Raw genomic sequence first — 26950 nt, 5'->3', positions numbered from 1 at the left:
AAAATACAATTCCATTCCTTTCCAAGAAATGTGAACTGACCAGCAAACATTCCCACTAGAATTTTGAATATCTAAGTAATATATAGTGGAGATGGTTCAAACGTTCTCCAGAGTCTCAAGCTATAGGAATGCATGACACAATGAAAGAAATAAAAAATGGCTTTATTAATACGCAAGGCTTGGATGCCACAACCAGGTCCCGTCTCAACACTGCAGTCTGGCTGCCCTGAGATGCCTCGCCTTTGGTTCTCACGAATAAAAAGAAACTCCTTGAAGAAAGTTGCTCAGTATCACACTGGGAAATCTCTGAAGTGACTTAATGGTCTTCAAATTGTTCTTTAAAATATTAAAAAGTCTCTGAAAGAATTTTCGCCTCTTTAAACAGTAACTGCTATTTTTGACAGCTGGAAAAAATAAGCTGCTGTGGTTATGGATCTTTGAATGCAAAGCCCAACGTGAACTATTCTAATTTTTTTCTGAAAGAGGGCTCTGCAAAGAGGAATGAAGAGGGATAGAAAGAAAACAAAGGAAGGCGGGAGGGAGGGAGAAAGGAAGGAAGGAAAAAAGGAAGGAAGGAAATAACTGCAATACTAATAATAAATGCATTAATTATTAATGTTAATAACTGCGTTACTGAAGAGACTTCAGATGGACTTAATAAGACCCTTAATCTAAACTCAGCATACAGTCAGCTCTGCGTAAATACAGCTGTACATGCCTCAAAATGAACAACAGGGAAAAATTATAGAAAAGCTTGAGATTGTTTTTCTCCTTTTTTTTAAGAGGTTGAACTTTGCAATGAGCTCCCCGACAGCCTGAGGGTCTGTTTTCAGGATGCTAACTGACATCCACTGCTGCCAAGAGAGCCTTCTGATGTAATCCACATCTCCTCCAAGGCCTAGCAAAGAAAGGGAGGAGAAAGAAAGCAAATGTGAACCTTAAATTGGCAGAGTGCCCATCGGATACTAAATGGAAAGGACTAAAGGGAAGTTGAAGGTCTCTGTCTTAGGGGGCGAAGGGGGCAAAAGGGCCGGCATGACTCCCAATGTCCATGCACATTTTGCTTAAAAAGCCATTTTGTTTCTTTGGTTGCTTGGTTTTGCTTTTAACATTCCCCAAAGGCCAACGATATGATGCGATATTCTAAAGCCCACTGGAGAACGTGTTTGAGTAGGAAGGGCTCTTATGACACAGCCTGAATTTTGGAGGCCAAATGAATCCCAAAGTGGCAAAAGCTTTGGGTAAGATGGAGAGGCTGACAGAGCTGGGTGTAGGGAAAGAAATAATAACCAAGAGAGTCCATTTCTTTTTCTAAATGTTCTCAAGCAAGATTGGCCCTTGTAGAACAATCCAGAAGACCCAGAGGAAGAAAAAATCACTTTGCATCTAAATGGATCTAAAGTTTATGCAGAGGACAGACAGATCTTTATTGGTCTTTGGGTTGAACTCCTTGGTGAAACCCACGACAATGATATCCCTGAGAAACATACATGGCACTTCCAGACACCAGGAGTTCAGGCTGAAGGAAGACTTCTTCCATTCCCAACCAATCGAGAAGTGTGTATCAAGGTTCTCCCTTGGACCAAGCTCTATAAACATTGCTTTTGGAGTAGGAAAGGACATAGGAATTCCCATACTGTGTTAAATCATTGACAGTCTTAGTTGGGTCTTCTGAATCAGAGAGCAGCACCAAGCAATATTTACAGGTGAGCATGGTTGACCCCTGAAGATGGGCATGTCCCACAAACAGCCCTATTTGAGATTTATCAACCTCTATCTTATCCAAGTCCTTATCATTTTCCCTAATTTGATAGCTTCATATAGATGCTTAATAAATATTTATTCATTGAATGGTACTCCTACCTTCTAAGGGCAGCATGGGGAGGTGGTTGAAAGACGGAACACGGAGTCATCACCTTGTGTCAAATCCTGGCTCCATAACCTGCTAGTTCCATGACTCGTGCTAGTTTCCCTGGCCTTCCATTTTCTTGCCTGTAAAATGAGGAAAATAAAATTATTCCTCCATCTTGAGGTTCTGATATGATAAATAAATGAACTAATGTGTTATTATCTCATTTAGCACAGTGCTTGGCACTTAGTAACCAATTCACTAAGAGTTAGCCTTCATAAATAGTAATTTTCTCTCTGCTAATGTGAATACCATATGTCAGATTACAGAGGCACATAATATTGATCAGTCAAAAAAGTATTTGAGTGCCTTTAATGATTTTAACTATTCTTCATGCAGGTGTTGTAGATTTTGCTGTCTGCTAACAGAACAGCCATGATAGTAACAGTCAAATTGGAAGTCTTCCTCTTTGCCCCACATTGCTTGACCTCCACTTCCTGCTCCCTTCCTCCATAGCAGGGAACAGGAGACGATAAGCAATGACCAAAGATTTGAGGATTAGACCTGAGTCAAAATTGTCAATAAGAACTGAAAAATTCATTACGGGATCTCTTAGGTATTTTATCAAGCATCAGGCACAGAGCGTTACTAATGCACAGTTGAAACTATAGACCCTGGTATTGGTCTGCATTTGTCTCTGGCCAGTTAGCTTAAAGCAGTGATGCTCAAACTCTTGTGTGCCTCAGAACCACTTGGAGGGTTTGTTAAAACACAGATTGCTGGGCCCCACCCCCTGAGTTTCTGATTCAGTAGATGTGGAGTAGCTCTCGAGAATTCACCTCTCTAACAAGTTCCCCAGTGATGCCGAAGCGGCTGATCCCAGGACCACACTTTGAACCAGTAGCTTCGAGTATGGGTTTAAGAGGCCAAGCTGCGAATTCAACCCCATCTAGCCTTGTCACTGATGCCAGTGGCCACAGGGGGCGCTAAAGGATGGAAAATGGAATGCTCAACATCACCCCTCCACTAGGAGAAAGAATACAACAAAACACCCACCGCCTAAATGTTAGCAACGGAAGGCTCCCAATGCTTTCCTTGTCCCTTCGTTTACTTATTCAATATGTTCAACCACCTCTAGGTTCCAACATGAGTATTTTCATCATCATTTATTTAATCTCAGAATTACATAATCCTAGGGTTTAGGACTTCTGTCGTTGTTGTTATTTTGAATTTAATCAGGCTCTGGGTACAGACCACATGGAAATCATATATCTCATGAGAATTATGTTTCCAGCGGGTCGTCCATTTGTCTTGACTCCGAATCTCAATAATGAATGACTAAGGTCATCCATTTCAGAACTTCCCTCGCGTTCCCTATTTTGTTGTGCTCGTGGTGGCTGAAAGGTCATTGTCTGTTTGTTATTTTAGTCAGTGAAAGGGGATGGAGGGATCACCCACTCAGAAGAAGTAAATGGGAAAGACTCCAGCTACGAAGTAAGTGACCGGTGAACTCGGTTCGGTGGTGGGTTAGCTGGCATGTTCTCAGTTCTTTCCAGCCTCATCTCCAATGCAATTCTCAACACAGCCAATTCATTTAACATCTCTAAGTTAAGCTCCTACTGTATACCAGGCACTATCCTGAGCTCTGCAGATACAAGCACGAACAAGCTAGAATTCCTCTACTATTTCTTATTGCAAGGCTTTCACGCACGCTCTTCCCTCTTCTCCACATGGAAAATTCCTTCCTGTCCTTCAAGTCTTGGCCTAAATGTCACCTCCTCAGAGAAATCTTCCATTTCACCCATCATCTCTGCATCGTGTCCTTTTTCTTCACGACACTTATCCACACATTGTACTAAGTCATTTGTCTATTAGTTATCTGACTCCCCTACTCCTTCCAGCCCCTGTCTGGAGCATCTGTGAGCAAGGAAGGAGCCTCTTCTATTTTCTATCACCTTGCATGGTGCCTGGCACATAGTAGGAGCTATTTCTTGAACAGATGAGTGAAAGACCTGGAATCACAAGGTTCATTTCCATTATTTTTTCTATTCTAAAGAAACATAGCTGTGACATTTTTTTTTTAAGATTTCTATTTTATTTTTTTTTTCCTTTTTCTCCCCAAAGCCTCCCAGCACATAGTTGTATATATACATATATTTTTCTTTTTTTCAGTTGTGGGTCCTTCTAGTTGTGCCATGTGGGACGCTGCCTCAGCATGGCCTGATGAGCGGTGCCATGTCTGTGCCCAGGATCTGAACCAGCAAAACCCTGGGCCGCTGCAGCAGAGTGCACGAACTTAACAACTCGGCCACAAGGCCGGCCCCTAGCTGTGACACTTTTTTATAACCATATGTCTTCTTTTTTTCCCAATGGGATTATCTCATGCTCAGTCCCCTATTTTAGAACATGTACTTTTTTAACTAAAAGTTTACCTCCACAAAAATGTCATCAAATATTCTTCTACTAATTTTGGCAATATAGAGATGTGGTTCAGAGAGTGAGTTGCAGACTCAAAATGCCTGGGTTCAAATCCTAGCTCAGCCATTTTTTTAGCTGTGTGACTAAAGGCAAAATACCAATCTCTCTGTGCCTCAGTTTCCTCATCTATGTAATGGAACGTGGAAAACACTGCCTCACAGGATTGTCATACTTAGATGAGTCAATGCATGTAAGGCACTCAGAACACTCTTGGTACAGAGAGCTCAATAAATGTTAGTTGCTGTGTTAGCACAGCTGCCATAACAAAATATCACAGACCAACTGGCTTAAACAACAGAAATTTGTTCTCACTGTTATAGAGGCTGGAAAATCCAAGATCGAGATGGCAGCAGGATATGATTCCTGACGAGGAGGGTTCCCTTCCTGGCCTTCAGATGGCTGCCTTTTTGCTGTGTCCTCACATGGCAAAGAGGAGAGGAAGCGAGCTCTCTGGTGTCTCTTCATAAGGACACTGATCCTATTGGATCAGGGCCCCATCCTTATGACCCCAATTAACCTCAATTACCTCCTTACCCACAGACTTTCACACTGGGGCTTAGGGTTTCAACCAATGAAGCCATAGCTGTTGCTATTGTCTCTTTCTACTCCTATTGTGCTGCTGATTGGAAATTATTATCCTATAATGCTGTTCATCTCACATGCACAAAAATCAGCAGCAATGACTGTAAATCATTTATGATATTTCTGTTTCCACAATAATTGGATTATCCTATATATTTCAACCGGAAATATATTGCTTTTTACTGCATTCAAATGCTTTTCTTTTCTTTTTCTTTTTTTTAACTTACTACTATGCCTGCCTCTGAAACCCATATTCTAGACCAATTTGGGACCCAAAATCCCAAAGGTTACTACCTTGGAAACATAATAAACTTACTTTATTCAGCATGAAAAACTTAAATATGATTGTACGTTTTAGAATCTGACAGTGAAACAATTATGCCAATAATTTTGGTGACTCTAGAATCTAAATGAAGTCAGCGAAAATCTGAATGAGCTGGAAGCCTCATTCTATTTACAGTCATGTAGGAGTGTTTTGAGAATTCTATTTTCCAGGGCCTTGGATCCAGACTTGAGAAGATTGGTGTGTACTCATTGAGAGATGACAAATGCTTAGTTTAAACTAGGAGCTGGGAGTAGACGTTCTCTGCTCCTTTTAGATTTGCCCTCTCCAAGTTATTAAAGTCTTAGTTGACGTTTCTAGGAAAAGTCCAAGCCACCCCCGGCCTAGGCTTCTAGTGTCTGAACCAAATAGGATGTTCCCATGATCTTGTCCTCCAATTTCCTGCCAGCATCTCTGGCCTCTAGGAAGGGATGCACTCAGATGATTCAGCTGTGAATAATTTTTATTATAAATTTTGAAACAGAGTCAAACCCCAAGAAAGGTTTTGAATTGTCTGCGTTTAATGACAAAGCAATCATCGCAAAGTTTAGATTCTTAGCTTACTCTGAAAATAAGGAACGAGCCAACTGTTGCCTTCAGAAGTTAGTTTCTAAGACATTTAAAAGAAAATTGAAGCCTAATGGAGATGGAATAACCATGTGGTAAATGAGCATGATCCACTGAAATCTCCCCTCTTGAAAAGATCAACGTCCAATGAGACCTATTGGCCTATGTGTCCCTCCCAATTCCCACTCCACAAAGATTTGCCAAGGGAAATATCTTGGAAACATTTGGAAGGTGAGTTGCTGGTCATTCACTCAATCCATTTTGATGGAGACCTAGTGTGTGTCAGACTAGGTGCTGAGGATAAAGCAGTGGAAGAAAGAGAGAAGAGTTTTTTCTTTGGAGCTCCCCTTCCATCAGAAGGAGACAGACAGAACATTTCAAGTGAGCAGAGAAATCCCCAAGATGACCGCAAATATAAAGAAAATGCAGCAGTGTTCCACAGGAGAGGGGTCAGGCTTTGTCGCCCATCCAACCTGGGACAGCGTCTCCAAGGAGGTGCCATCCGAGCTGAGACTGATAGGAAGGAAGCAGCAGTCATTTGAAGCCCTGGAGACGTACCGAGCAGAGTCCCAGCAAATGTGAAGCTCTGCTTTGAGAACAAGCTTGTTTCTGGAGTGAAAGGAGGTCGTGTGGCTGGAGCAGAACGAGCAGAAGGGAAAGGCATAGGAGATGTGGCTGGAGAGGCACAGGGGACTCCATTCAACAAGAATTTCCTGAGTGCCTCGTCTGTTCCCAGCACTCAGATCCACACAGTCTCTCAGAAAGACTCAGCGCCGGCCACGTTAAGCCAGCATGAACCACTTGTCCCAGTTTGCCCTGGACTTTCCTGGTTGGAAACTGAGTTCCATGTCCTGGAACCCCCTCAGTCACAGACAAACCAAGATGATTGGTCCCTTGACATTTGGCATTTCACATGGGCCAGGCACCATGTCAAACAGGCTTTCCATTACGAGCTAATTTAATCCTCAAACGCCATGAGGTGTGGGGTTTTTTTGTTACTCCCATACAGAGACGAAGTTGAGAGATCAAACAATTTATTCCGGTCACACAACGAGGATGTGATGAAACTGGAACCACACCACGTTCCTCTGACTCCAGACACTGAGCTCTTCGCCACTCACTGCATCTTAAAATCTTCTACACAACGAAACCAGTTAACGAGGTGTTGGAACCCGGGTCCCTGGGTTCTGGCCTTCCTGAAGAGCATCGTGGTGGCAGTTTCTGTCTCATTCTAAGGGAAGTTTCTGCTCTGGGCTGTCTGCTGTTCTTGGATATCTGTGGCTTAGCATTTTCTACAACTTGGGTAGCTGGGATCTGAAACATTCAGGACGTGCGGTTGCAGGACAGCACTGGATGGCTGATGTTTCTTTCTCCAAGGGCTTCTGCCCTCTGAGGGCTGCAACTTGTGGGGGCCTTCGGCCTGGGGAATCCTCTCCGTCTGCTCGCTTATTTCTCAGGGGTGTGCTTGATCCACTGCTGTAAAATGACAGTTCTGATTGCTGCTTCCTTGATCAAAACTGCCACTTAGTCACAGAATTTCTGGGCTCAGGGACAACACATAACTTTATGAATCAGAGATTGTAAACATACATTCAGTAGGTCAAAGGCCACCCACAGGGGTCCGTGTGTTGTAGTTGTTTGCTGTGAACAGAGCTTTAAAACTTTTGAAGTCGACATTCAAAAATGGACATATTTTGCATTTAAAAAATTCAATTTCAAGTTTCTATTGAAAAAACTAAAAGATCCGACAGCACTGGGGCTATAATCCTGCACAGGATCTCGCAACTGGGTCTGAGCAGCTGTTGCCCCTTTAGACAGGTGATGTGACATTCAATTCACCACAGTCCCCCCTACTCCAAATTGTCTCCCCAACATCAAAGCCAGCATTGCTTGAACTGGTGTTTTTCTTACACAAGGGAAATATTTCTTTGGCCCTGTGTTGCTTTTACAACTGGAGAAATAAGGTCACCCTGGGATTATTCTTAGCTCTAGCCTCTTTCATTTTATTTTATCTATCCACCTCCCATAGGCATTTCAGTTTGAGTAAATTATGGGAAAAAAAGCTTTAACTTCCTAACAGATTTTTTGTTGTCTGTAATTTGCCTACCATTTTCTGGAATTTTGGATTTTACAGCTTCATCCTTCCAAATTGTAGGAATCAAGTAGGATTACAAACATTTCATTTTATCATGAAAGATGTATGTTCACAATTAAAAATAAAACAATCATCTTCTTTTGCCACTATTTTATGAAGTGAAAGGACAGTTTCACACCAGAAATTAAGATAGACATAATCATGGAGAATAGGCATCCCCAAGAAAAGAGTCACATGTGGTTGCAAGTGGGAGAAACCTTCTCAAAGCTTGCATAAGGACAAACGAGCTTCAGGAACAGCTAGATCTAGGGGCACTCATAATGCCATCAGCAAGCGGGCTCTTTCTCCCTCTCTCTCCTCATCTCTCAGCTCTGCTTTCCTCTGTGTTGCCTTCCTTTTCAATTTGATTTTTTCCTGGAAATGGTGATGGCTCTGGAAGCTCCAGGCTTTTATCTTCAAATCCAACAGAAAAGGAGCTGGATTCTGTCTTGGTTGTTTTCGCAAAGCTCTGAGATTAGCTCAGCTTTTATCTGCGTTTGGGCATCTCCAACCAATCACAGCAGCTGAATCACATGCAATGCTCTGATTGGCCAGGTCTGAGTCACATGCCCTTGTCCAGGGGTGGAATTAGTTTGCCCAAATCACAAAACATAGACGAGAGAGAGGCGGTTCCCCAAGGAGAACCCAGGTTCTAGTACCAGACGAAGGAGGAAAGAATGCTTGCTGGGAAAGCATGAAATTAATTAACGAATTATTGGATAAATAAATAAATGTCCCCTGCTGCAACCTTACACCATAATAAGTATTTGCACCTGTTTTTTTCTTTCTTTCTTTCTTTTTCATTTCACCCAGGACTCATGAAAATGTAGACACCATCCAACATTTGAACAACTCTGTAACATTTTTTCACTTGCTATTGAGAGTTGCAACCACTAAAAATGCATTTTGTTTGAACTTGCTGTAGACGTCAGACTCCGCGGAGAAGGCCATCCCGCCACCAGAGCCGGAACCGGCAGGAGCAGGCCAGAAGGGCAAAGAAGGCGCCTCCAAGGACAAGAAGGCGGCCGCCGAAATGAACAAGCAGAAGAGCAACAAGCAGGAAGCCAAAGAGCCGGGTCCATGTGTGGAGCCGGCCGCCGGCGAGGGGAACCTGCAGAACGGCGACAAGTCCCAAAAGAGACCTGAGAAGCGGCGGCAGTCCCTCGGGGGCTTCTTTAAGGGCCTGGTAGGTGGATTTGCCCCTCTTCTCTCCGGGCTCTTAGGCCGGGGGTGTGGTTCCCACCTCCAATGGGCGCCGATTGGCTGGACATTCGTCGAAGAGATATTTGTTGAGCACCTGGTGTGTGCCAGGCGTTGTGCTGGGCACAGAGAGCGGAGGCTGTGCTCTCCTGGAGCCCACAGGAAAGTGCAGGCTTGATGGGGGCGGGTGTGGAGTGTGGGAAGAGCCAGGAGGCAGAAGCGGGGCATGTGAAAGGAGCCTGAGAGTGAGGACGTGGCCTGGCCTTGGGTTTGAGAGGAGTGTCAGAGACGGCATGTCAGAGGAAATGTGGGATCTGGAGTCAGCCTGTGGAGGTCTGCAGGCAGAGTGGTTCCCGGCAGTGGGACCCCAGGTGCAGAGGTGTGCTGGAGAGACAGCACCCAGCTGAAGTGTAGTCTGGCTGGAAGAAAGAATTCAAGGATGGAGGAAGGGCGGGCAGGAACAGGTGCATCGCTGCTCAACTGTGGCCAAAGGGAGCCTGGAAGAGTTTCAACCCGGGAAATTGCTCTAAGCCTGCCCCTGGGGGCTGGATAGACAGAGGCGACTACAACTTAGCCCCTTCCTTCCAGGGAAGCCCAGGCGGGGGTGAGTGGAGGCCAAACATTAAATAATTCATTAACCTCTTGCAGTCTTTCTCTGTGGCTCTGTGGTTCTTCTCTGCCTCCTCCCTTAGACTGTTAGCTGTGCGAGGGCCGTGAGCACACCTGTCGTGGGCAGACGTGCTGTCCTGCCAACATGGTGGCTAGAACATAGTAGACACCCAATAAGTCTGTTGAATGAATGGATGGATGGAGTGAAATAGGACACTAGTAGATGTTTCATTACATTTGGGATGCTATAAATCCTGGCAAACAAGGAGAGTCTGAAGGGTCATTACTCACATGATAAGCAAGGCGATCAAGCATAAACCAGGAGGAAGAACGAGTGGAGTCATGTCTGGGACCCATGGGAATGTGGGTTGAGCCAGGAGGCCAAGGCAAGCAAGGAATGCTGACACCAGCGGGGGGCAGTGACCGGGAGCTCCCCTGCGTGTTGCAGTAAAGATGGGCTAGTTATGGGAAGCCCACTGCTCTACACCTAGCTGATCATTCATGATTGTTCCAGTCCGTGAATATCTGTGGATATTGGTGACCTCTAAGAGAGAGAAGTAGGTGGGTGAGATGGTTCCCTGGCCCAATTTTGGTTTCCAGCATCTCTGGGGAGCCTAATGCAGAATCTCAGCCCCCGAGGTTAATGTTTTATGGTAAACGTCGTCATATTTCTATCCAGTCTCCGTGTCTTTGAGTATGAGTGTAGAACTTCCATTTGAGATAGTGTTAAAGTCACGACTTGAGGCTGTTTGGCAACGTGAAGCCCTGATGCAGAGCCCCGCCCCTGCCACTTTCCCCAGCGCCTCAGGTGAAGGCTTTTCTCCAGTTGTAAAGAGGTGATGAAGAAAGGAGACTGACCACAGAGAGTGTGTAAAGACTGATCACATTTTGAGTAGTTTTGCTGGAGGAGTTGTCTCCATGCTCAGCTCCAGCTCCTCGGTGAGGAGTGTGAACTCGAACCACACTTTTCTCAGGCATTTCCAAAGCGACTGTGCATTTTTTTCTGCCCAAAGTTCTGGTCGAGCCATTACCTGCCAAGTTGCAGTGCACTGAGTGGCATATAGCGTGGGGAAGGTGGTGTTCTGGAAAGTTCTGAGCTTATACACCCAGTTCCCCTCTTTCTTGGTAGTTCTTGGGATTTTTTGTCAGAGGCCCATGGGGTATTCTCTGCATATCTCCTTACCCATGAAATCCCTGGATCTAATGGGACGGATCTAATCCAGTGGTGATTTTGTACGCAGGGGACATTGGCAATGTCCAGAGACCATTTTGATTGTCACCACTGGGAGTAGGTGCTATTGGAACGTTGTGGGTAGAGACCAGGGATATTGCTCAATGCTTTATAGTGCACAGGACGGTCCCCTTCAATGAAGAGATATCCAGACCAAAGTGTCTGTGGTACCGAGGCTGCGAACCCTGATACAACCAGGCAGCACGTAGGACAGTGAAAGGAGAACAGAGCGGTGCCTAAGAGCCTGTGCTGTGAAGTCGGGCAGCTTCTCCAGAGTCTGGAAACTACCACTCCTAGTTACGGGACTTTGGCTTAATCACTTAACCCCTCAGAGCCTCAGGTTTTCCCACTCAGCACCAGCCATTGTTGCCTTGCAGAATTATGAACACAGTATGGCAGGATCTCCCCATTTTTCAAGAGAAAAGAACAAAAGTACAGATGTTTATGTGAAAGTATCTAACTTTTAAGTGTCAGCATTTAATTTATAAATTAAAAAAAATAAAGCCCATCTACAAGCCAAATTCAGCTCAAGGCAGCCGCTTGGCAACTCAAGTTTGATGTGCTTAGCCTACGAGGACCCCCGTCATGGGACCTAGAGGAATGAGACCTTGGAGGGTCGGCTTTGACGGAGGTGATAAATGGGAGGGAGGGGCTGTGTAAACCAGGACGGACAGCACGAAGGCACCCTGGGTGAAGGGGGCTCAGAAAGGCTCACTTCCCCAGGGCCAGCCCGAGTCCAGGCCTAGAAACCTAAGAAGCTCGTTCCTGGATTTGAACCCGGCTTTACCACTGAGTGGCTATGTGACCTTGGATGTCACCTTTCTGAGTTTCAGGTACCCTGTCAATGGGGCTAATAGTACTGACGTGACAGGGTTTGCAGGAAGATGAAATGAGATCACATGACGTCAGAACAACGCCTGGCCCGTTTTAATTTGTCAGGAAGGAACAAGCATTTTGTGAGTGATTTTTGGTCAGCCCCTACCCCCGTTGTAGAGGTGCAGAGATGAGAAAGACACTGCCAGCCTTAAGGAGCTTGTGGTGTCATCACAGCACCAAGTGTTTACAATGCGGTGCAAAGGGGCCATTGGGGATCGCCTAGGGCTTAGGAGACGAGCTCGGGATTCAGGCGAATCGGAGACAGAACTCGGATCCACCAGCTACTAGTGAAGAACTTGATGTCAGTGACTCGCGGTCACCGGGCCTCCTCCTTTGTAGGGTGAGGATAGTGGGGTCAACTCCACAGGATGCTGTGAGGACCAGGTGAGGTCACGGGATGAGACAGGCTCACAGGGCAGGGAGCTGATCAGAGGCACAGAGCAGTCCTCGGCCCCAGGTATGGCTGACTCCTGAGCCCAAGCTTTCAATGTGCCATGGTGTCCTGGTCATTGCTGTGTTCCCAAAGACTACTGCAATGACTTACATACAGTAGTGCTCGATATATGTTGTTGGCTGAATGAATGAATCCAACCACCACCACTCAGAATGATAACAATCACTCTTTTCTAGCACTTAGTAGGTGACAAATACTGTTCTAAGCACTTTACAGATACTAACATTTAATCTTCAGACCCAGCCTGTGAATCTCCATTTTACCAATGGTAACATTAAGGTGCAGAGGGCTAAGCCCCTTGACCAAAGTCACACAGCCAGGAGGTGGCAGATCTGGGATTCAGACCCCAGCAATCTGATTCCAGTGATAAACTACACTACGTCACACTACACTATATAGTATATCCTACATACTATATTACCCTATATCCTACCATGCTCTATATGCAGTAGTACATTACCCTACATGTGTGCTGTATATACACTGTATATACCTTATATACAATGTATATCCTACACTACACTACTCTACTTACTGTACAGAGCACACTGTGCACACTATACTAACCTATCCTATCCTGTGTATGCTCCACTGTACTACAGTATATTACACCATGCGTATATGTACTATACTATAAATACTTTTCAATAGTATATTGTACTACCCTACCCTATACTATACTATTGTACTCTATATACTGTACTATATTTACTGTGCTATACACCCTGAATATGTGTGCTGTATATACTAATGTAATATATACTATGCTGTATGGATTATGCCATACTGTAATACACTGTGCTATGTTTACTACACTAGACTTCACTCTATATATACTCTATATACTATGTAATATATACTATGCTGTATGGATTATGCCATACTGTAATACACTGTGCTATATTTACTACACTAGACTTCACTCTATATATACTCTATATACTATGTAATATATACTATGCTGTATGGATTATGCCATACTGTAATACACTGTGCTATATTTACTACACTAGACTTCACTCTATATATACTCTATATACTATGTAATATATACTATGCTGTATGGATTATGCCATACTGTAATACACTGTGCTATATTTACTACACTAGACTTCACTCTATATATACTCTATATACTATGTAATATATACTATGCTGTATGGATTATGCCATACTGTAATACACTGTGCTATATTTACTACACTAGACTTCACTCTATATATACTCTATATACTATGTAATATATACTATGCTGTATGGATTATGCCATACTGTAATACACTGTGCTATGTTTACTACACTAGACTTCACTCTATATATACTCTATATACTATGTAATATATACTATGCTGTATGGATTATGCCATACTGTAATACACTGTGCTATGTTTACTACACTAGACTTCACTCTATATATACTCTATATACTATGTAATATATACTATGCTGTATGGATTATGCCATACTGTAATACACTGTGCTATATTTACTACACTAGACTTCACTCTATATATACTCTATATACTATGTAATATATACTATGCTGTATGGATTATGCCATACTGTAATACACTGTGCTATGTTTACTACACTAGACTTCACTCTATATATACTCTATATACTATGTAATATATACTATGCTGTATGGATTATGCCATACTGTAATACACTGTGCTATGTTTACTACACTAGACTTCACTCTATATATACTCTATATACTATGTAATATATACTATGCTGTATGGATTATGCCATACTGTAATACACTGTGCTATATTTACTACACTAGACTTCACTCTATATATACTATATATACTATGTAATATATACTATGCTGTATGGATTATGCCATACTGTAATACACTGTGCTATATTTACTACACTAGACTTCACTCTATATATACTCTATATACTATGTAATATATACTATGCTGTATGGATTATGCCATACTGTAATACACTGTGCTATATTTACTACACTAGACTTCACTCTATATATACTATATATACTATGTAATATATACTATGCTGTATGGATTATGCCATACTGTAATATACTGTGCTATGTTTACTACACTAGACTTCACTCTATATATACTCTATATGCCATACAATATACACTACTCTATATTATACTTATACTGCACTACACTTTCTAAGCATACTATACTATCTATAATTTACTATACTATATGTTATACTACTCTATACCATATATATAGTATTGTACTGTACTATATAAACCATCTATGCTCTCTGTATACTGTACCATATATACTATCCTATATTCTACTGTGCTGCCCTACACTATATACTATACTGTAAAACAGGGCCACCAATAATCGTACCCTGACACATGCAGCCACATGGATGAATGTCAGACCAATCATGCTACATAAAAGAAGCCGGACTCGAAGGCTAGGTACTCTATGGTTCCATTGATGTGACGTCCTGGAAAAGGTCAAACTCCCGGGATGGAGAGCCAGTCAGTGGTTGCCAGGGTCTGGGGGTGGGGGACGGGGTTGGCTACAAAGAGGCACAAGCAGTATTTTCAAGATGGTTGAATATCTTGACTGCAGTGGTGATTACATAACTATTTGTGTGGCTCATAGAACCGTACATTAAAAGGGTTAATATTACTGTATATAAATTATACTTGACAGAAAAAGTAAAAAATAATAACAATAGTCATAATAGTACTTGAGTCAGGGTTTGTTCGACCATGTTCAGTCCACATGAAGGAGTACCTACTCTGTGCCAGGCACTTGTTCGGCACCAAGGATATAGCGGAGAGAATCCACAGAAATTGCATTCTGGTTAGACAAGTACCATAGATCATAAGATCATTTCAGATGGTGATATGTTTTATAAGAAAATTAGACAGGGCAATGTGGTTAGAAAGTGATTGGAGAGGGTCACTAAAGTGAGCTGTAATTGTGAAAGGCCTTCGACACCCCAGCACTGTTCTGAGGGCATTACAGGTGTGAACTCACTTGATCTTGAAACATCCCCCTGAGATAAATTTTAAAGATGAAGAAACTGCAACATAAAGAGTTAAATAATTTGTCCACGATTTCACAAAGCTGGAAAGTAATATAACTGGGCATTGAACTCGGGCATCTGATTGGAGACCATTCTCTTATCCACCACCCACGAATAAGGTTTATTTATTCAGCACAGCACCTGGCACAGAGTAAGCGCTAAATAAATGGCAGTTGTTGCTGCTGCTATAACAGATCTTCATTAGGATGCAATTTCTTTATATTTTTCTCCAGGGACCAAAGCGGATGTTGGACGCTCAAGTGCAGACAGACCCCGTAGCCATCGGACCCGTTGGCAAATCCAAGTAAACAAATCACTCCAGTTCCCACCAAGTCCTCCTGCCACCAGGATGTCTTCTCCCTACCCCATCTCCTCCCCAAACCCACTCCATGTATATAGTTTTTCTTCTGATGGCCATCAAATGAAATTCTGCCTACAAATGAAGCCTGAGCTGTTGTATATTGAGGTGTATTATTTACGTCTCTGGTCCAGTCTTTCCTGGGAAATAGCTGTAAAGATGGTTTAGCAAGTTAACTAGTAAGGTCAGAAGAGTCAGTTGTCAAGCAGGGGAGGGAGAAGGCGGAGGAAGTCTTTCTGGTTAAGTTATGAAAAATGGCAGTGACAAGTAAGTTGCAGAAGAAAAATGCCTGTTGGAAGGAATTAAGCTTTGTAGTAAATACGTGTTCATCCTCTAAGCTTTTAGAGGAGAGACGAAAATCTGTTTGTTTAAGTTCACATTTCGAGGCGGGAGAACACGGGCTCTGTGTTGGGAGCTTGCCAATTTCCTGGAATGGAATGTGTGGGGAATGAGAAAGGGAATGAATAAGAGTCGTCTTTCAAATAGGGTCCTTGAAGGTTACTGATGAGAGGGAAAAGATTGACTGGAGAGGGCTTGAGATGATTTGGGAAAACGATTGCTTTCTGAGGCTCAGTGACAAGGCTGAGGATTACAACTTCCAAAAAACAAAACAAAACGAAACAAATGAAGTTGCAGGTTTACTTTGCAACACGAGGGGGCGCCGAGGGCTCCATGTTAATCCCGCATCCTGTATCCCTAACAAAGATTTGGTCTCTGCAATCTTACATTATTAATGTTTCTCAGATGGCTGAGGGGCTTGCTTCATCTGTTCTGTCTGACACTTATCTCAAGTCTGTCTGTAATTTCCTAATGTTCTCAGGATGTGCTCTGATAAAACCCTCCCCGTAACCCCAGTTAATAAAAATTTACAGAAGATTATTCAAATACCTGAGTTTTTTTAATACTTGTACAGAGAAGTAAATAGGTCCATGAGTCTGTTAAAATGTAATTCAAAGTAGCATATGATTGACTGATATCATGTATACTGTATCTTTCTTTTTCTGATTTAATAAAAAAAAATACATTTACATCTAAAGCATCTTTTAATTTTCAACTTTTAAAGCAGGTCTCTCATACTCTGTCTGAGATGACTTGATCTCCCACAGTATAAAATCAGTGCTCTTCCTCCAGCTTCTCTTCTCCCCTAGATCCTCCTAGATTTCCTAGGTGCACACACCTGCAAAGTGTGTGCAGGTATATTTGCATATACACACACGCACATATAGAGAAGCGCTGCTTAGGCCAGGCTCCCTAGAGCAGAGCCAAGACAGGGATCTGGATGCACGCACGTGATGCACTGAGGGAGGGCTCCCAGGGGAAAGGGAGGAAGAGAAGAACAGGACAGGGAAGGAGCTGAGCAAGGATAGGTTTCAGCTGGACTAGAGTCTCGTCCTGATCCCCTGGGAGACTCCAGAGCATGAAGTGCACCACACAGGTGATCTGCCTTCAGGCAAAGGGGCCAGGCTTTGGATCCTTGTTGGTGAGTGGTAGGCCACCCTGGGAGGTGGCAGGACGGGCAAGCTGCTCCCACTGAGCTGAGAAGGTGGGATCCCTCAGCAGCTGGAGCATGAATGCATCAGCAGTGTCCGCTACAGATACACACACGTATATTCAACTATGTATTTATACCACATAGACACACATTCCTACATATAAATGTACACTGCATACAGGAATAGATAAATGCATGGACACATTCATACTTATATGTTACGTACCAGAATAGATAGATGCATATACGCATTCATATTCACACACATACAAAAGATACATGGAACTAACACAGAGCCACACAGACACACTGGCTCCTACAAATCCATCCCACATGCAAACCATCACACACTGATTGGAAATAAACATTGAATATACTCTCCTGACGTCTGCACTTTAGGTAAATAAAACCATGGCTTTGGCAACAAGGTGTTTGAAAAATGTGTTTGGAAAAAAACCCAGCATCTCTAAAAATGAAGATTTGGGGGGCCCTTTGCCGCTGGGGCTTGCTCGCCCCCAGCTTGGACTGGCTGAATGCTGTGTTTCAAAAAAAGACGGGAGGTCTTTTCCTCGCAGCTGGCTCAGCTTCTTCAGACCTCCTGCCCAAACCTGGAGATTACTCAGTGTCTGTGACTCACCCAGCTGAGAACAACCTCATGTCACTTCATGTCCGAATGCTTAACTTGGCATAGATCAGGAAAAAACCCTTTGGGGAAGCCCTTGGTGGGGGGTGACCTTCCCTCCTCGCACGCCATCAGAGAAGGTGGGACGACTGAGGAAACCAGGCAGCTGGTTCTTCCTTTGTCTCCAAACACCAGGGGGCTTGCCTGGTGCGACCTTTGGTGAGCTCAGGCCACACTAGTCCATTGAGAAAGGGCGACAGTATCACTTCCAAGTTTCACCTCACTGGGCTCGGGGCTTTTTGCCCTGATGAGAAACACCCCCAGGCGGGACTGAGTCACTAATTCAGACGCAGCCCTCCCATCCCCCACCTCCCCAGGAAAAAAACGAAAAATTTTTAAAAAGAGGTTCTTTGCTGAGAATCTCACTGCAAAGAATGCCAACAGTTTCTGTAACTGGTTTCCCATCTGCCCGGCCAAAAAAGAGAGTGATCTTTTAATGAAATTGCTTGTTTGTTTTTTTAAAGGCAAGAAAATTTAAGCCAGAGCGGACTCAAAAAATGAGTTCTTTCGGGGATTCTGAATCCAATTGTAGCCTAAGAAGCAAGTTTTAAAACTACATTTTTGAGTTTTCTGGGGGTTTTTTTGAGTTGAAAGCTCATTTCTGATGCATCTATAGTAAATACTAATTCCCATGCCTCATGCTAAACTAGTGTGAACACCAAGCAGAAACTCTCCAGTGAACTCAAGAAAGCTCCTGGGACACAGAGGGACCGAAGTTCCTCAAAATCCGGAGCCCAGAAATGCCACTCAGCAAAACTTGCACAGAGAAAACATTAAAACGCCCTGAAACCGAAAGAGAAATCAAGACCTGGGGGAGGGCAAAGGTGACTTTTTAAAAATTTACGTACTCATTTACTTATTTACTTATTTACTTTTAGGTGCGCAGGGAAGTATGTCTTCTCCAATGTCAAGAAGAAGTGGTCTTTTCCAAGAATTGAGCTATTGCGCTGAAATGGCCGCCATTGGGGGAAAAAAAAGCCCTCTGCTTTCCAGTTCCAGCTGACAGTGACTTTTTGATTGATATTCATCAAAGTATTCCTTCAAAAGCACAGTTGTGCTTAGGAGCCTGTGAGGTCCCTCATGAATTCATCATCTTGAGGCAGGGGATATATACCCAAAGAAATGCCAAAAAGGGAAGAAAAAGAGAAAGGAAGAGAAGTTCTTGTGTTTTTGTTGTACCCCCTGCTCTCTAAACAAATTATCAGGCATTTAAACACACACACACACACACACACACACACGGGATTGTCCTTGTTTGTTTGCAAACAGTCCAGATTTAAATTAGATTCTAAGAGACTAGAATCTGTGTCCTGCTGGCTCCTTCTCAGAGTGCCTGGAAGGGAGCAGATTTCGACACACTGGACCTGACAAATGCCATTTCTCATGTCAAATACTCCCGTGTTGATCTTACAGTTTGAAAAATAAAATCAGCTGGCCTATCTACCTGAAAGAGAAGGAAAGGAAAATGATTTCAATGATTAACTCACCCAAGTTGCAAACGCAGGAAATGCGCTTTGCAGAAATGTCAGATGATAAGGGTTGGTTTTAACCATCCTCCCAAGGTCCCTTTTTAAGCCTTCTAAAAAGGCAACTCGCACGGTGAGTAGAATCAGTCTCCTCTGTGGTCTAGCTCTCGCTCACTCTATCAGGGAAAATAAAGTGGCACAGGCCCACTGGAAATTACAGGCTCCATTAGGAAGAAAAGAAATTACTTACTGAGCAGCAAATTGTGTAAATTTGTAATTCAGATCTTTAGCGCTGGCCTGAATGCCGTCAGGATCCAGCCCTTTGCATAAATTGGTTTTCTGGGGGGTTTAACCCTTTCGGCTCTGTTTCCCTTTCCCAGAAAGCTGCTCATCCAGCCTCTGCATCCCCTGGCCCTTTAACTTGCACAGCAGACTAGCAACCCATGCAGTTTCTCAGAAGTAAATATAATAATAATAATGCCTTACATTATCACACTTTACAGTTTATGGAATGCTGTCTGAATACGTTATCTAATCTAAAGCTCTACGCCCCTAACTGAACGTAATTGCCCCCTTTGTTACATCTTATCCTGAGGGGACTAGCAGGCACCTGTATGGATTTTTTTTTTTCCCAAAGAAGCGCTTCTTGACAAAATGGCCCCCAGCTGCATTTCTGGCAGTCGCCGCTTTCATGTTTGCTCTCGCTGGAGGATGTTTTCTTTTAAATCCGGCCACATGGGGGCGTTCCAGGACCTAGGGTCCTGCAATCTCTAGCCAGGCCCTTTTCCCTGACTGTCTAACGAGGAGATTGGGCCAAAGAAGCTCTGAGGAATGTGTTGATTAACTTCTAGAAGGCAGTCAAGTTTAATGAAGAGGACTAGAACAAGAGGGCCAAACTGGGCTCGTCAAGTGCCTTCTGTGGTTTCCTGCCTCCCCTCCCCCAAGTCAAAGAGAAAGTGGGTTGGTTTGTTTTTCTATTCTTATCAGCTCTGTCTTGGACGAAGCTTAAGGAAGGACAGTGTGCTTGCAAATCATTTAAGTCAGCGTCATTGCAAAGCATTTCAGTCAAGCTCACCAGCCCATCAGGCTCCACGGAGCAGCCTCACCTCTCAAGTCCCCACACCCAACTAGAGGACAAGTGGCTTCACCTCTCAGGTTCCTCCCTAAACAATGGGATAATAATGGCGCCTACATCGTGGAGTTGCCATGAGCATGGAGCGAGATGCAGCACGCCAAACTCTTGGTGCAGAGGCTGGCGTATAACGAGCACTTAGCAAAGGAGAGCTATCATATCACAGCAGACTTTCAGCACCAAGTAACGGAAAATTCCTACTCAAATTGGCTAATAATAATAATAACAATAAGGATATTTATCATTTCATATAACAGGTGTTACGTCACAGCCTGGCTCTGAACCGCTGGGACTCTGCTCTGCCATGTTCCATGAGTTGATTTCATCCTAAGACGGGTGCCAAATGATGGCAGCAGTTCCAGACAAGGGGATTATGTGTTTACCATAATCAGTTTTGACTTATCATTTTGGCGAAATCAATATTGAAAAGGAAATTATAGCGATGCAATAAACAGTAAAGCAATTATTAATATTTTTAAGGTTAGTCATTCTCCAAACAGCCATGCCCCTTCAATTCAGACTGATGAGACCCGTGTAATTGGAAAGCTGGGCCACTAGACTGTGAGCTCATCAACCTCAGGGGCCTTCTTGTCTGTCTCATTCACCGCTCTGACATCAGTATCGAGCACTATGCCTGGACACAGTAGATACTCAATAAATATGGGCTGAATGGCTACATGGATAGATAAAGGTTCTATGGCCATATCCATTGGTGAGTGAGTTGCCTTCTGCTCTAGTCTGAGTTTATTTTAGCTCCAAGTGTTCGATCACTCTAGCCAGACATCCACCCTCCCCAGATGCCTACCCCAGCGGTTCTCAAAGTTGGTCCCATAACGATCAGCATCACCTGAGAACTAATGAGAAATGCAAATTCTCAAGCCCCACTCCAGTCCCACTGGATCAAAAACCCTGGGGGTGGGGCCCAGTAATCTGTTTTAGAGAGCCCTCCAGGTAGTTCTGTGCAGAGAAAATTCACTTCACTGAGCACCACCTGTAAAAAGACCAGCCCTGAAGATGCAAAGATAATAAGAGCTAATATTGGCCCTTACTATATGCCGAGTATTGTGTGTCACATGAATCACCTTGGTTACTGCCCATTTTACAGATGAGGAAACTAAGGCTCAGATAGGAGAAGCAACTTTGCCCATGAAACACATGTCTGAGCCAAGGTTGAAACCCAACCCAAGCTCTTAAAGGCATGTTTTCGTGTCTGTGGAAGAGACAGACAGGCAAAAAGACAATAATGATATAAGATAAGATAAGTAAATGCAGTGTGTGGAACTCAGAGGAAGGCACTGCCACAAGACTACAGGGGACAGAAGGCGGCCATTTGAGGAGGTGACAGTTGAGTAACTCACAAAGAATGAATAAGAGTTGGCCAAAGGGGCTCCCAGCAGAACAGGAAATGCAAAAGCCCAGAGTCTACAGAGAGAATGGCAAGTAGTTCAGTGTAGCTGGAGTGAGGCTGCAGGAAGATAGGTAAGACAGTGGGGGCTGGAGAGGAGGCACAGAGCGGATCTTCAAGGACATGTAGTAAGGAGCCCATAGTAAGAAGTTTAAACTTTTCCCAAGGGCAATAGGGAGCCATGGAAGAGATGTGAGCTGGAGGGTGACATAATCAGATTTGTATTTTGATTGCAGGTAGGATTTAATACAAACTCAATTCAACTCATTGGATTCATTGAGTGACCTGAGCTATCTAGTAGATACAGATCTTCCTCGACTTAGGATCGGGTTACATCCTGATAAACCCGCTGTAAGTTCAAAATATCATAAGCCAAAAATGCACTTAATACGCCTAAGATGCTGAACATCCTAGCTTAGGCCAGTCTACCTTCCATGTGCTCAGGACACCTACATTAGCCTCCATTGGGCAAAATCATCTAACACAACGCCGATTTTATAACAAAGTGTTGAAATCTCATGTAATTTATTAAATCCTGTACTGAAGTGAAAAACAGAATGGTTGTCTGGGTGCAGAATGGTCGTAAGCGTATCGGTTGTTTCCCTTCGTGATCGCATAGCTGGCTGGGAGCGACGTATATCGCCAGCGGAGAGAAAGATCAAAATTCAAAGTTCAAAGTACAGTTTCTACTGAATCCCTATCAGTTTTGCAAAATCATAAAGTCAAAAAATTGTAAGTCAGGGGCTGGCCCCGTGGCCGAGTGGTTGAGTTCGCGTGCTCCGCTGTAGGCGGCCCGGTGTTTCGTTGGTTCGAAGCCTGGGCGCGGACATGGCACTGCTCATCAGACCACGCTGAGGCAGCGTCCCACATGCCACAACTAGAAGAACCCACAATGAGAAATGTACAACTATGTACTGGGGGGCTTTGGGGAGAAAAAGGAAAAAATAAAATCTTTAAAAAAAAAAAAATTGTAAGTCAAACCATCGCAAGTGGGGGACCATCTGTGTTAAAAAGTGTAATCAGGGGCCGGCCCCGTGGCCGAGTGGTTAAGTTCGCTCGCTCTGCTTCGACAGCCCAGGGTTTCGCTGGTTCAGATCCTGGGTGTGGACATGGGACCGCTCACGAGGCCACGCTGAGGCGGCATCCCACATGCCACAACTAGAAGGACCCACAACTAAAATATACAACTATGTACTGGGGGGATTTGGGGAGAAAAAGCAAAAAGAAACATTTTTTTTTTTGAAGTGTAATCATTTTCTTTTTAAGTATCTTTAAAGACTATAAGAAATATCCACATAGATAAAACCTTTACATGGCTTAGGTCCTTAACAAGATGCTTAAATGCTTATTGCCAAGTGTCATGTATGTGGATTTGGAATTTGGCTTCACGATCCACTCAGATGAGCCATACCTATGACCCAAGGCTGTGAGACCTTGAGCAAATTGCTTCACGTCGCAGAGCCTTCATTTGTTCCTCTGTAGAATGGGACTAATAATGGTACTTCTCTCAGGGAGTTGCTGAGAAGAGTAAGTGAGACAAGGCATTTATAGCTTGCAAGTACAGTGCCCAGCAAGTAGTAAGTGCTTGGTCAGCATCATGATGAGGATGCAGATGACATCTGCTCAAGCTAGAAATATGTCTTCTACCATCCAACCTTTGGGACACCCTTAAACTGTGTCCCAGACTCTCTCCACCCTGGTAACCAGGTAGCTGGCTGGCTGATCCAAGAAAATAGAAAGGAGGGACGAGAGAGGAAAAAGAAAGAAAAGATTTTCCCTGGTGTCCATCCCATTCTAAAGTAAAGCAGAATTTCTGGGAAGGCGATGCTGGTCTGCCTTTGGGTTTCCTTGGTTGTATCTACTTATAAAATTAGCCAGGTTGCCATGGTAGCAGACACTGTGGATGCCCCGCCTGATTTCTCTTCAGCCTAGCTCTGAGGTCACCTGCAGTACTGGTGGCTTCCCACCTCAAAGATCCCTCCGTGACTTGCTTTTCTTCTTGGTGGCTTCCTCCAGAGGCTGTGAAGACTTGTTCAGCCTGCGTGCAGGGCATTCTGGATATGCCTGAAATTTTATGGCCCCCAGGGCAACCCTCATCCATTGAGGGATGGACAATGGCAGATACATGTCTCAGCTTCCCCATCTCTCAGACGGAGAATTTTGAGGTGCCTTCTAAATCTTCCCACAACAGTCCCCAGCAAGACTGAACCCGAGTTGCCCACAGTAGTAACACACCTATGAACACACTCTGCCTCGCTTATACTTTCTGGGATCGCTTCCCAAATAAACTACTTGCATCTAAGTTCTTCTCTCAGGGTCTGTGTCTAAGGCACAAACGTCTGGGTCTCACTCAGGGTCCTGTCAGGAAAACCTCGCTTGTGCCAAGTAGTTCAAAAAAGAGAAATTATATGGGCACTAGTTTTAAAGGTGCTGGAACAGCTAAAAGACAGGCATGGAAGGAAGCCAGAGATTAGACACAGAGGCCAGACAGACAAAAGGAAGATTCAGAGCAAGGAACCCGGAATCCTGTGGGAAATGGAGCGCCATGGGGGAGTGGGAGGCCGCCTGAGGGTAGCTGGGACCAGAGTGGGGCTATCCCGAAGCTGGCTTTCTGCTGACGAAGGACCTTGGACAAATACCTCAGCACCAGCACCTCCCCCTGGGTAAACCCAACCAGAAGCCAGTTGGCAATGGCACCTGGGAAATGCAGTTTGAAGAGAAACATGGAAAGAGGAACTAAAAGCAAAGAGGCAAATGCCAAGCACAATCTGAGGCCCTGCTGTGAGAGGAAAAGAAATCAGAGAGCAGCTTTGGTTAGGGCCCCATCCCCCACCCTGGATCTAAATAAAAGAACACGTATATTATGGTCCCAGTGACAACCCTGTCACCTTCTTTATCTTCAGAACCGAGTCGTGGTTAAGAACACAGGCTCTGGGGCCAAAGGCCTTGGTTGGAATTCCAAGTCACTTAACTTCTTCAGGCTTCACTTTCACGTCTATAAAATGGAGACAGCAGCAGAATCTACCTCATCTAGGTAGAATCTACCTCAGGATATATTCCGCGCCAAGCAGTCAGCACTGTGCCTGGCACATAATAAGTGTCTAATAACGTTCCTGCTTATCAGGACATTTTGAGATTCAACTGCTCTTCGAGTATCTGGCAGTCCATTAAAATTCCTGCTCAAACTTGTTGCTTCTCCTCTCTACCACTCAACCTCCCCGTTTCAATGTTTAGAATCTGCCTCTGGTCTTTATTTCATTGCCTATAAAAAAAAATCTTTCCACTTTCACAGAAGTTCTGCCAGAACTGAAGAAGGAACAGCCTTCTCCTCCCCTCTTGGCTCACAACCCTCTCCCCGCAGCCCCCACCCCCTCCCTATCTTTGCCGGCCAGTTGTTCGCAAGTAGCTTAGCAGTGTCGAGGATACAAAAACAGGAAATTATGCACCAGTCCTGACTAAGGCTAAAAACTCATGTGCAAACCTTTCATCATACAGATTTCTTCAGTTCTCAAAAACTAGGGCCTTGAAAAATCAGGTTCCCTAGCCAAAATCTCTGGATTTGCTTAATCATTTCCTTTGCAAATTTATAACGTCTTTAACCATGAAGAAGAGATGGTGAGAAAGAGGGAGGCGGGAGTTGAAATGTTTTAAGTCAACCACAAGACAGGACAGGAAATTCTGGATTGGGGGGTGGTGGTGATTTTTCTTTAATCCCTCAGTGCCCCAGCAGCCTAAGATAGCAACTGTGGAAAAAATGACCGTTCTAGGAGATTCTTTTGCTGGTAACTCCGACCCAGAGGGAAATGTTGCAGTCTTCTTCATTCAAGGACTAAATAGAGGATATTAGAGCAGAGAAGACTCTCTGAGACGCCCCCTCTGACCCTTTATTTGACTCAGGCACAAACATTTATCGAGTGCCTGCTCTGCCCCTGTGCTGTATAGACAGGGCTAAGATGCGCTCCCAAAGAGCCAACGTAACATCCCCACTCACTCAATGCCAGCTCCAAGTTCAAGTACCTACTGGAGGCTGCCTACTTACGGGAACCTGAAGTAGGTGATCCAGAGCTGTTCTGTTAAATCTCCGAAAGACAATAATGTCTTCTTTTGCCCTTCCTTCTCAATTTGTGAGCTTTCCCTGGCAAATCAGGGCTATGCACTTTATTAATCCTTAAAGTAAGTCATTATCTTTAGCAGTGATTTTTATCTGAAACTAGTGACCAACCCATTAATGTTGATCCAACATATAGAGTGGCATGGGATGGGATGGGATGCAATAGGAAGAATAAAACAGGATAGAATGGAATATCTCATGATGTATTCTGGGTAATATAGGTAATATTGATTAGCGAAAGGTTAGCTTTGATTATGAGTATGAATGTATAGATTCACGATGTATTTCTTACTATGGTTTATAATCAGAAAAGTTTAAAAGTGTCTGGTCTTTACTATAGTTTATTGAAAGTGTGTGCTCTGGAGTCTACTGGCATAGGTTAGAATCTCAGTAAGTGTAGTAGCTGTGTGAGATTGGGCAAGTTGATTAACTTCTCTGGATCTCCATTACTTCAGGGAAGTACAACACAGTAAAGAGAAATATAAAATGCAATATTGGATATCGCAGTCTCTGAGGTTCTGGGGCCACTTATTTTTAAGAAAGTACCATTCTGTCCCCTATATCTTTCCTTTGACCCCAGCCTGCTGCTAATCTTCTGGCATCTACTCCTCTTAAGTAAAACTACTCCTTCCATCTTAACCTCTCTCTCTCTGATCGTCCTCCACTCTCTCAACCTCCAGTTGCTACCTTCAACATCATCTGGGGATAATCTTCTTTCTGGAAAAATGCCCAAATAGCTAGTTGCAGACCAACTCAGCGACTGAGAACAACTATAAAAGTTAGACCACAAAATTGGTCAGAAGTCATCCTAGAACAGACACAATGCTCCACTTCTGTGGAAAGCAAGAATGAGACTGGCAGGTGACTTTTCAGCAGAACTGATGGAAGCCAAAAGATAAAACCCTTTTAAAAAAAATTAAAAGCTAGAAGAAAATAACTGCCAACCTGTAATTCTACACC

The 26950-nt window shown here is 43.8% G+C and overlaps 1 protein-coding gene and 1 long non-coding RNA gene across 15 annotated transcripts in view; one reads left to right on the top strand and one right to left on the bottom strand.

Annotated features, from left to right (window-relative positions):
• Window positions 1-16587, top strand: part of BCAS1 (brain enriched myelin associated protein 1) — a 107053-nt gene extending 90466 nt beyond the window's left edge. For 8 of the 14 annotated variants that reach the window (XM_070486154.1, XM_014832260.3, XM_014832221.3 and 5 more), the window contains 2 exons: window positions 8858-9118; window positions 15578-16587. In XM_070486154.1, the coding sequence (XP_070342255.1) occupies window positions 8858-9118; window positions 15578-15652 (336 nt within the window). In that variant the 3' untranslated portion in view covers window positions 15653-16587. Of the gene's footprint in view, window positions 1-3277; window positions 3344-8857; window positions 9119-15577 lie in introns of all 14 variants that reach the window. The other 6 variants (XM_014832230.3, XM_044748208.2, XM_070486155.1 and 3 more) reach the window with 1 other exon arrangement.
• On the bottom strand, window positions 142-19651 carry LOC123277161 (uncharacterized). Its single transcript, XR_006513890.2, has 3 exons — window positions 19364-19651; window positions 1864-1992; window positions 142-898 (listed from the first exon to the last, which is right to left on the bottom strand). It is a non-coding gene; the product is annotated as an uncharacterized lncRNA (long non-coding RNA).
• Between the last annotated feature and the right edge of the window lie 7299 nt (window positions 19652-26950).

This window comes from Equus asinus, chromosome 15 (genome assembly GCF_041296235.1).
Source record: "Equus asinus isolate D_3611 breed Donkey chromosome 15, EquAss-T2T_v2, whole genome shotgun sequence".
Taxonomy (NCBI): Eukaryota; Metazoa; Chordata; class Mammalia; order Perissodactyla; family Equidae; genus Equus; species Equus asinus.
Note: the sequence above shows the minus strand (reverse complement) of the source record. Positions and strands in the feature narration are given on the sequence as shown.